Here is a 10,563-nt window from a genome sequence, read left to right as displayed (position 1 = left end):
TGAACATAACAACAAAGGATTCATATGCTTTAAACAAAGAATACTGATATGGATTATGACAGTGAGGACACTGAAATGGATCATGGAATACATCAAATGAGTTTTGTACAGGGTAGATTACAGCAATTTTATGTACAACATGCACAAACAATGGTTAGGAAGGGTGGGTGTAATCTAGCTTTTTACAGAAAATCCCACTGCCAATAAACCTTATCTACAATTCCTCCGCCACTCTTAACAGCGAGGTGAAGGGTTTCAGAAGCAGGAGGAACCCCCCAAAGTAATGGTACCGCAACCGTCATTCTTAGCTTTTCATGCAAACCACCTTTTGTCGCCTTCTCTGCCTCAACAACCTGAAATTGACAACACAACAGATCAAGTAACAAACAAATGCTTATCCTAGACTCCATATTCAGATCAAGTAAGGATACAGAGAAGCCACAATGTATTCTATACTTGTTTGTTGCTATGGTTGCATCCCTACTATTCTTTTCTATGTCATAGCTTCATATCTTTCCTTTTCCTTCTCAAGAAACCAAGTCCTTAATTTCACAAGTCTAGTTTTGTTCAGTACTTCAAGAAGGCTAATCCTCCTTAGTAACAAAACTTGTTTTGATAAATCTACTAGAAGGTTCATCACTTGTAACAAGTCCCCATGGGCCTTCATATGCAACATCAACAGGTCAGTTACCTTTCCTCATATCTTTATCTAGACTGAGGGAATAGATGTGCGAGATCCCTTTTCAACGGTAACCAACTCTAAAGGGCATTGGGCACAAACAGTATTACAAGAATTCAGAGCTTTGGCATTTCCCTAATAGTTGCCCCATATGGATTGAACATTGCTTATTTGCCATGCAGGTGAAACTTGCTACCTTGATCCCCAGGTAAGACGTAAGTGGTCATGACTCTTGGAGTATTGATCTTCCTCACTCGTAACTGTATCTTATAATAAGCCACCCAACTTACAGCCATCAATGACTGCTGTCCTGTACTGATCTGAAATGTGCTATTATTAACAAGGTCCATTGCTTTCTTTTAAGCCCTTACCTCCACATGGGATGGCTACGGGAAAGGAGCAAGGTGGCTTGGATTGCTTCTTCCTCTGGAGACTCATCTACAGAGAACAAAGCTACATTGCTGTATGGGGCTATAGGTTCTTAGGATCCTACAATCTAACAATGAACTGTCTAGAACTGCTAGTTTGGTAATCTTTTACATTAACTAAACTTTCTCCCCAGAACACAATTTAGGGATGTAAAATTGGAAACAAATCTGTTTACTTTACTCTGCACCAGCCGGTATGGACAGTCATAACCCCTACCCAGGCCATTACTAGAAAATTGTCAATTTCTTATATAAGCATGAAACTTATAGTTTGCGGTCGAATCTATTAGACTACATACTGGACCAACCAGTCTCATGTCCAGCTGTGAGACATTGAATTTGCCACTACTCAAACCAAAATCTATTTCCACCACTAGCATAAAACATAATATTTGAAATAGATGCTATCTAAACAGCGGCACAGAATATATAGAGAACTTAATAGAATCCCCCAAGAAATAGATGCTTTTGTCAATAGCAATATCACTGCTGCTTTTAGAACGTAAAACATGAATGAATTTCTGGAGCCGAAAATATCTTGTTAATGATTCTGTTATGGTTAAACCATAAGGCTACTAGAGTGGAGACAATTTCAAACAGACATACCTTTGGGCAACTAAACAATACCATTACGAAATGATTCTGAATGCTAAAAAGACCTCAATATTAAAACACCAGAACATGGCACCAGGACATACCTCCCCGCCATGTTCCAACACAGTGTCTTCCACAACATCGCTTAGCATCTCAATGGAACGGCAAAACCCAAGTATACAAAGCCTCCTGCCCATATCAAGTCCCTACAACGACAAATTTTCCGATGGCACAAGACAAAGCACAAAAATTAAACCCAAAGTAGGAAACACAAGACAAAGCACAATGGCCGCTTGAATTATGAAAATAACATCAAAACAGATGGTTTACATTTGTTGCTGCAATATCAAAGAGAGCACCCAGACACAGACCCTGCTCTGTATCCATGTAATCACTCTCTTGAAATCGCTGATATCTTTGACTAGTCTTTGACCTCTTCTTCTGTCAAGCACACACATTCAACTAAATGATTCAACAAACAATTCAGTAATCAAAACTCAAAAACATTTATGCTTCGAAACGCCACATTGCTCATGCTCATCACAACAGATATATACCACACCAAAACGGAACATCCCATAATCCAAAAATCAAAGTAGGACTGTAAATCTCATGTTAATAAGGATTACATACATCCGAAGAAGCGACACGGCGAGGGACTATGGAGCCTCCAATCTGAACAAGCCCCTCAGAAGTGAACAATGTGACTCTGTCCTCAGGAACCCATTGGATTTCTGGCAAACATCATCGGAGACAGTAAAAAAGTAAATCCCAAAAGATCAAACAGTAAAATAATTACATAATACTCGGAAAATGTCAGTAACCGCCAAAAAGATTGGATATTTTATTATTTACACATTTCATAAGATGTGAAAGAGTACCGGAGTCATTGGACCAGGGAAAGAAGCTGAAGAGGTCGTCGGGGAGGGAATCGGAGGAGGATTTGGCGGGAAAGCGGAGGAGGCGGGAGGGGCAAGGATGGGAAATTGGGAAATTGGGAGAAAAAGCGCGGGAGAAAGAAGAGAGAGAGGGATGCTTGGCGGGAGAGAAAGAAGAAGAGAAGGGGGAGAAGAAGAGAGCAGCGGAAGCTTCCGCCATTGGAGAGAGAGAAAAGGAATAGGAGATTGAGACTTTTGGGGGAATCGGAGGAGAAAAGAAAGAGGGAGAAATGGAGAGAACAAGGAAGAGGAAACGAGGCGAGTCTGACGCCACATGTGGTGGATGCCCACGTGGAGCTACCCGACGTTTTATTACTTCAAAGCCTTCAATTCTGACTTCAGTTTCAAGATTTTTTTTATTTTTGTTTTTATTTTTATTTTTTTGGGATAGGGATGACAAAAATTCTCTGCGGGTAATGTACCTATAAGGTATTCGAATCTAATGGAGGAGAAATTCGGGGTTAATCGGGTAATGAGAACGGGGATCCTCAATATTCAATTTCTCAAATTGGGGGGATGGCGAATCATTCTCTTGAAGCCCATCATTTTCATCATAAATGATCTGCCTGCCTTGAAGTAACCTGACCCAATAGGGAAATCCCAATTCATTGGGCATTTCGATACAATTGAATAGAAAGCCCTAAGGGTGTCATATTCTAGGAGCCCAAACTATGTGACTGAATAAATCCTCCTTTATCTGCAGGTCGAGGACTCCTTCCCCTTCCCCTTCCCATTCTTCAAACTTTGATTCATATTGTTCACAGAGAAATCTCTTATCAACGATGGAAGCCCGAAGCTTAATGATCGAAGTTGAGAATTGATGTATTGTGTTGAAGAAAACCCAATTTGTGTGTGTCTGGCCCAAATATGATTACTTTTTCTAGTTGTAATAGGGTAGAATATTCTAGATCTCCTAATCCTTATTTGATTACGATTCATTGTACTCTAAGATATTGTACATGTAGTTTTCTATATAAAGAGGCTCATATTATCAATGAAAGTATCTTAGTATTCTTCTGAATTCTCTTTTCCTTAAACATATTGATCGTTTTTTGATTTTTTTTAAGGAACTTTGATTCGTTTTGGTGTAATTAACTACTGATTTACTGTTGCAATAATTTACTTGAAAAACTTAGATTCAATTGAAGTTAGAATTTTGTTGATCCGATGGGCGGACCGCTACTTGTGATATGGTCTAAACTCCTGCTACCTGTCAAGTAAAATACAAAGAGGCATCAAAGGGAGACCGCGCTGGGCGGTCTTCTCTTCTCCGATGCCTAAGTTAGCCAATGTATTTATGTTGACAACGTAACAGTAGGTAAGTAGTAAATGCGTAATTAATGAGGAGAGATGAGAGAACCGTTTATAGGTTGGGAAGAGGCTGACCTCTTCCTTGTTTTCGATGTGGGACTGACATGCTTCAGTTCCCAGCTTCTGGAGCTTCTGATGCTATCTTGGCGCGGCGCGTGGCGGCGCGTCAGCGGTGATCTGGGGGTGAGTCGGGGCTCAGGCGGTAGCCTGCTTGGCTGTGTTTCCGTAGGTCACCCAGTTGGTGGTAGTTGGTACTGCTGGCGGTAGCGTGAGCGTGGCTCATTCTAGCTAATTATGCTTGGCAAATGCTCATGTAAGTACAAATTGTATAATTGAAATGAGCCTTAAAACTTGATAAAAATAAGAGAGAAAAATATACAAACAGTACGTGAACTTAGGTCCATTTTAAACATTAGTACCCGACTATGCAAAACTACAACTTTGGTACCTGAAGTTTGATGCCCGACCCAATAATCGTACCGTCGTACGCCCCGTCCATAACGGCGTCAAGTGCCAAGCCACGTGGCAAACCATGAGGAGTAATTAGGTCATTTTGTTACCCAACCTTATCTATCTCCTTTACCGAAGCAGAGTTGCAGATTGTTTCTTTCTCCCCTTGTCGCCTCTATCTTCATCTACTTTAAATTCGGGCTTAGCCGAAGACGGCAGCAAAAAGGGTCACCAAAAAAACTGACTGGGGGTGGAAGCAAGGTGACTTCTTAAGGTAATGGCGTGGCTCGAGCTGTGGAACGGAAAGAAAGGTGAATGGGACTGTGATCGTCTAGCGTCACAGACGACATTGTCTTTCGAATTATGATGAGGGGTTAGTGAGGGTAGGATTGGCCATTTGGGTCTCTGGAAGCATATGGGTTTGGCTTTGGTGGTTTTAAGGTGCAGGTTCCCATGGTGATGAATTAAAGTGTGGGAATTTCGGAGCAGGCAAGTATTTTTCTAGGTTCGAAAAATTGAGGAGCTGAATGAATCGTTATGGTAGTGGTGAAATTGGTAAGCTCTAGGGTTTGGTAGTTTAAGTGGCCAAGGTAAGCTTTAGGCAAGTATTCCCCATTTCATGCCGTGATGGTGGTGGTTGAGGTTTAGCATCATGATCATCACCATTTTGGTCATAGCGAAGGCCTCCAAATTCATCAGAAGCTACCATTTTTATGAGCATAAAATGGAAGCAATCATGTCAAAATGGAAGCTATAAGCCTATGATTAAGGCTAATCTACTTCAATGGAGGCCAGAGAGTAGAGAGTAAAGCATAGGGCACCCTATAAAGGCAGTATATTTGAGAAGGAGGAGACCATGAATTAAAGTGTTGTTGTTTGTTGGTGTTGTCAGTTTTCTCTAGAGAGAGAGAGAGATTTCTACCCTGGTTGATGAAGAAATGTCCGAACAAGACAAAGTTGAGGTATGGGACGAAATTACCCCTTAAAATATGCCACGTCGCTGGCTAGTTAATGTCATCCATGACGGCATGTATGAAAGTTGGGTCACGCTTGAAACTTCGGGTACCAAAGTTGTAGTTTTGCATAGTCGAATATTAATGTTTAGAATTGGCCTAAGTTCGAGTACTGTTTATATATTTTTCTCAAAATAAGATAGTTTGGCACATTAAAATGGCCCGAACCAAATCGGGCCGAATTGATATTTCGGCTCAACCGAATATGTCGGGCCCACCTAAAAATTAATCAATTTCGGTTAAGATTTGGGCCCAACCGAAAAATATGAGTTGGAAACAGTTTGGACCGGAATCTGACCCGACCCGACATATGCCCACCCCTACGCTCAGACAATCAAATGTTAACCACATCACAGATGAAGTTATCGACGAATAAGAAAGAGTGTTTGATTTATCTTAAGAAAACGTCAATACACAGGCAAATGAACTGCTCCCCACTTCACTACATGCAGAAATTTCCTGGGACAGCCATCCTACTTTTTCATGTCTTAGGCTATCCGTGTCATCCATCTTGCTTATATGTACTGAGAAATAAGTCATCTTCTGTCTTGTCACTAGCAACGGAAAATGCTCAATCCACCAACAAAGAATGAAGGCTGGCAATTGAATGACCCAGAACGAATGGCAGGTGCATATTGTCATTCTCTTCTTCAATATGGAGGCATATTTCCCTCTTTTGTGGGTTCATCCCTTGCACAAAAGCTGAGAATCTCATCCAAGCTCTCGAAATATCTTGATGCTCATGAGTTACATATTTTGGCACTATAGCATGACCCATAACAAACTGAAAATATTCAATCATATGAATGGTGACTATCATAAAAATTTGACCACTTGATAACCTGTGAGAATGCACAGAACAAGTATTAGGCCTAGTGTGAGGCTTGCCAACTAAGTCGTTTCAGTTTTGTTCTTTTATTTTGGTCGTTTCGGTGTGTGTGTGTGTGTGTGTGTGTATAAAATTAATTAAAACGTGTTCAAATAAATCCAGAATATGTGTCTGGCCCAAACTTTACGTTACTTGCTCTAGTTGTAATAGGATTTATATTAGAGATATTCTCGGAGAATCATAGTATATATCCAATCAATGTACGATTATATTTCCATGTACAACTCTATCTCTATGCTTGTAATCCTCTATATAAAGAGACCCCTATTATCAATGAAAACACGACTCAATTCTCTCTCAATTTCGATTTGGCTAATTTTTTCTAAAATTTATATATATGTATGTAATAGAGAATTAATCGTTTAGATTATTAAACTACATGCTAAATATAAAAACATTCTCACATTTCAATTTTAAGGACATCCTCCGCGCGCGCGCGCGCACACACACACACACACACACATATATATATATATATAAATTTAAGAACCAGGAATGACTGAAATCGTCAGTTTGATGAAGGAAGATTGCATTCCAGGCTTCTTCATAATCATAGTAATTAAATGATAGGTCTCCCAATTTGTGCTAGGTGTACGGGGGATCACCCCATTGGGAAAGAGAAATAATGTGGACTATGTATAGAGAATGATATAGGATTTTGGTTGGATCCTTTGTGTCAGGAATAGGCTTAATTGTGACTGATTTGGTTTCAAAAAGAATATCTCTATAAAATTTTAATGATTTGGTAGGGTGACTAGGTAGGAAGTGAAAACCAGGAGGATAATAAGTTTTAACTAAGGACATTGGATTTTTGAGGTGACTCATGGTTGCTTCAACATAAAAAAGATTGTGACTAGTTCGCTGAAAGTAGGGAGAGGTTTTTTTGTAATTTGTTTGAGAATCAGATTTGAATGGGTCATATTGGTTGACTAGGGCTGACTGGTAGTTGGGACGATTAGTACCAAGGGTGCTACCAATGGTATTGAATCTATTATTGATTGGTAGTGGTAGTGGTGGGTGCCCAGCATATGAGACTAAACTAGAAGATGACTCTTGTTTGACTAGTGTTGATGACTCTGTTTTAACTGTATTTCTAGGAGCACCTGGGCAAATATCAAAGGGTTCTTCTGTTAGTGGATTTGAGGGATTTCTCCCGATGGATGATCGAGTTTTCATGTTTTGAACCCTGTAGAAATTCTCGGGTTAGAAAGTCTGGAATATGATTGTCACTACCTTTAATGAATGCAATTTCGAAATCAAAAATACTTAAAATTGCTTGCCATCGGGCAAATATTTGTTTGTTGGCAATATTTTGAACATCTTTTTCTAAAACATCTTTAGCACTTTTGCAATCAACTCTGACTAAAAATTTTTGATTTAATAAATCATCTTGAAATTTACTAATACATAAAACAATAGATAAAATCTCTTTTTTGATAGTACTGTAATTGCTCTGTGATTGGGTCCAGACTCTAGAGTAGTATCTAACAATTTGCTCAGGATGATCCATAGCCTACTTCAAAAGCATCAGTTTCTACAATTTTGAAGGAATTGGCTAGGGGAATGCCCAGACATAGTAGAAAAGAATACTTCAGTTCAGGGTTAATTCGATGATAATATTCATCCCACAATGGGGGTATATATACAAGTACAAAGGAGTAGTCTAACTCTAATAGGAAACAATCTTTCCATAATTACAAGATTTTCTATAATTACAAGATATCCTAATTAAATAAGAATCCTAATTACATACAGATTTACAGCGATTCTACACTCCCCCTCGAGTTGGTGCATAGATGTCTATCATGTCCAACTTATCAATCGAGCTGTCGAATATCTTCCTGGACACTACTTTAGTGAGAACATCAACTAATTGCTCCTCTGAGTTTACAAATGGAAAGCGAATAACCTTTCTGTCAAGATTTTCTTTAATAAAATGACGGTCAACCTCCACATGCTTTGTTCTATCATGCTGAACTGGATTATGTGCAATCTCAATGGCAGCTGTATTATCACAATGCAAATCCATAGGCCTTTTAAGCTTGTAGCCCAGGTTTTTCAGGACATTACGGATCCATAACATTTCACATACTCCATGTGCCATACCTCGAAATTCAGCTTCTGCACTTGATCTGGCAACGACTTTCTGCTTTTTGCTACGCCAAGTGACAAGGTTCCCTCCAACAAAAGTAAAGTACCTAGATGTAGAACGTCTGTCAGTTTTATCACCAGCCCAATCTGCATCTGTATATCCAACAACTTCTAATTCATCTTTTTTCTCAAACAGTAACCCTTTACCTGGCGCCATCTTCAAGTACCTCAAAATACGAAAGACTGCATCCATATGCTCTTCACTAGGACAATGCATAAACTGGATAACAACACTCACAGCATAAGCAATAGTTGGCCTAGTATGTGAAAGATAAATCAACCTTCCTACAAGACGTTGATACCTCCCCTTATCAGTTGGAACTTGATCAGGATAAATAGCAAGTCTGTGATTCATCTCAATGGGTGTCTCCATTGGTCTGCAATCCAGCATCCCTGTTTCAGCAAGTAAATCAAGGACATACTTCCTTTGTGAAAGCAAAATCCCCTTCTTAGACCTTGTAACTTCAATACCCAGAAAATACTTCAATTGACCCAGATCCTTCATTTCAAACTCGTTTGACAGATACTTTTGCAATTCATTCATTTCTTTCGGATCATCCCCTGTAACAATCATGTCATCAACATACACAATAAGAGCTGTAATCTTACCATTCTTGCGTTTGATAAACAAGGTATGGTCAGAATTGCTCTGTCTGTATCCAAAGGCTTTCATGGACTTTGAAAATCTTCCAAACCAAGCTCTTGGAAACTGCTTCAGGCCATACAAAGACTTCTTCAATTTACACACCTTGCCAACATCACTTGGGTAATTCTTAACACCTGGGGGCACATCCATGTACACTTCTTCCTCCAAATTCCCATTAAGAAACGCATTCTTCACATCAAACTGGTGCAAGGGCCAATCTTTGTTTGCTGCAAGTGACATTAGAATCCGGACAGTATTAATCTTTGCCACAAGTGCAAAAGTCTCCTCATAATCAATCCCATAGCGTTGTGTTTATCCTTTGGCAACCAACCTCGCCTTATATCTATTAATAGTTCCATCTGCATTAAGCTTCACAGTAAATACCCAACGACAGCCTACAGTCTTCTTTCCAACCGGCATAGGTACTAGCTCCCATGTTGCATTCTTTTGAAGAGCTTCCAATTCTTCATTCATCGCCTTTGTCCATTTTGGATCCGTCAATGCATCCTGCACGTTACTAGGAATAGATACAGTAGATAATTGATCAACAACAAGTGCATGTGACCAAGAAATCCTATGGTTAGACATAAAATTAGCTATAGGGTATTTAGCTTTGGCTTTGATAGCTGGTTCATATTGTTTCTTAGGAATTCCCTTGGTAACCCTTTGTGATTTCCTAGGTTCAACATTTTCTAACCCAGAAGACTCATTAAAGTTTAGGGGTACCTGAGGTAGATCATTCTGACCGGGATCTTCAGTTGGTGATGCAAAAGGGGGAATATCTTGTGTGTGAGCTTCAGATACGTCTTGATTTTGATTCAAACTATCCAGAAAAGTCCTTTCTTCTGTCTCAGAACTCACAACGCTCTGTTCGGCAGTTGCATTTTTTGTTTCGGAATTCACAACACTCTGTTCGGCAGTTGCATTTTATGTTTCAGAATTCACAATGCTCTATTCGGCAACTGCATTTTCTGTCACAGAATTTCTACCTTCAAATCGTTCCTCCAAATTTTTCAAGTCTTCAAAGGCATCAAAATCAATAATAGAACGAGGATTCCCTTCACAACCTCTCTCCCCCTGAAGGGAAGACTGAGAAGCTCCCCCTGAGTAATAAGGTTCGGATTCACGAAAAGCAACATCAAGAGAGACATGTATAGTGCCAGTAAGAGGATCATAACATCGATAACCCTTCTGGAAGTCAGCATAACCAACAAATATACACTTACGGGCACGGGGATCAAGCTTGCTGCGTTGAGGCTTGGGAATATGAACATAAGCTGTGCACCCAAACACCCGGGGCTCCAAATTAGGCATAGAAGGGATGGTCAAAAGTGTATGAAGCTTCTGATGAGGATTCTGAAACTCAATTACCCGTGAAGGAATACGGTTGATAAGATATGCTGCTGATTTCACTGCTTCTCCCCAATAAGACCGAGGTACATTGATGCCAAACAAGGAAGCACG

At 39.8% G+C, this 10,563-nt stretch overlaps 1 protein-coding gene across 1 annotated transcript; it reads right to left on the bottom strand.

Moving 5' to 3' along the window:
- LOC133722535 (uncharacterized) lies at positions 1–2,924 on the bottom strand. Its single transcript, XM_062149417.1, has 5 exons — positions 2,583–2,924; positions 2,335–2,435; positions 2,032–2,142; positions 1,806–1,907; positions 1–353 (listed from the first exon to the last, which is right to left on the bottom strand). The coding sequence occupies exons 1-5, from the start codon at positions 2,797–2,799 to the stop codon at positions 183–185; spliced, it is 702 nt and encodes a 233-aa protein (XP_062005401.1). The 5' UTR covers positions 2,800–2,924; the 3' UTR covers positions 1–182.
- Positions 2,925–10,563: the final 7,639 nt, after the last annotated feature.

This window comes from Rosa rugosa, chromosome 7 (assembly GCF_958449725.1).
Source record: "Rosa rugosa chromosome 7, drRosRugo1.1, whole genome shotgun sequence".
Lineage (NCBI taxonomy): Eukaryota > Viridiplantae > Streptophyta > Magnoliopsida > Rosales > Rosaceae > Rosa > Rosa rugosa.
This window is presented reverse-complemented; position numbering and strand designations above follow the sequence as displayed.

Bases quoted from the DNA above. Each gene is read 5' to 3' on its own strand.
- LOC133722535 (XM_062149417.1), bottom strand. From the start codon at position 2,799: ATGGCGGAAGCTTCCGCTGCTCTCTTCTTCTCCCCCTTCTCTTCTTCT. The intron at 2,143-2,334 runs GTATGTAATCCT...TGTGCTTGACAG, and splicing joins GCCGTGTCGCTTCTTCGGAT to AAGAAGAGGTCAAAGACTAG. The intron at 1,908-2,031 runs GTAAACCATCTG...TTGTCGTTGTAG, and splicing joins TTGATATTGCAGCAACAAAT to GGACTTGATATGGGCAGGAG.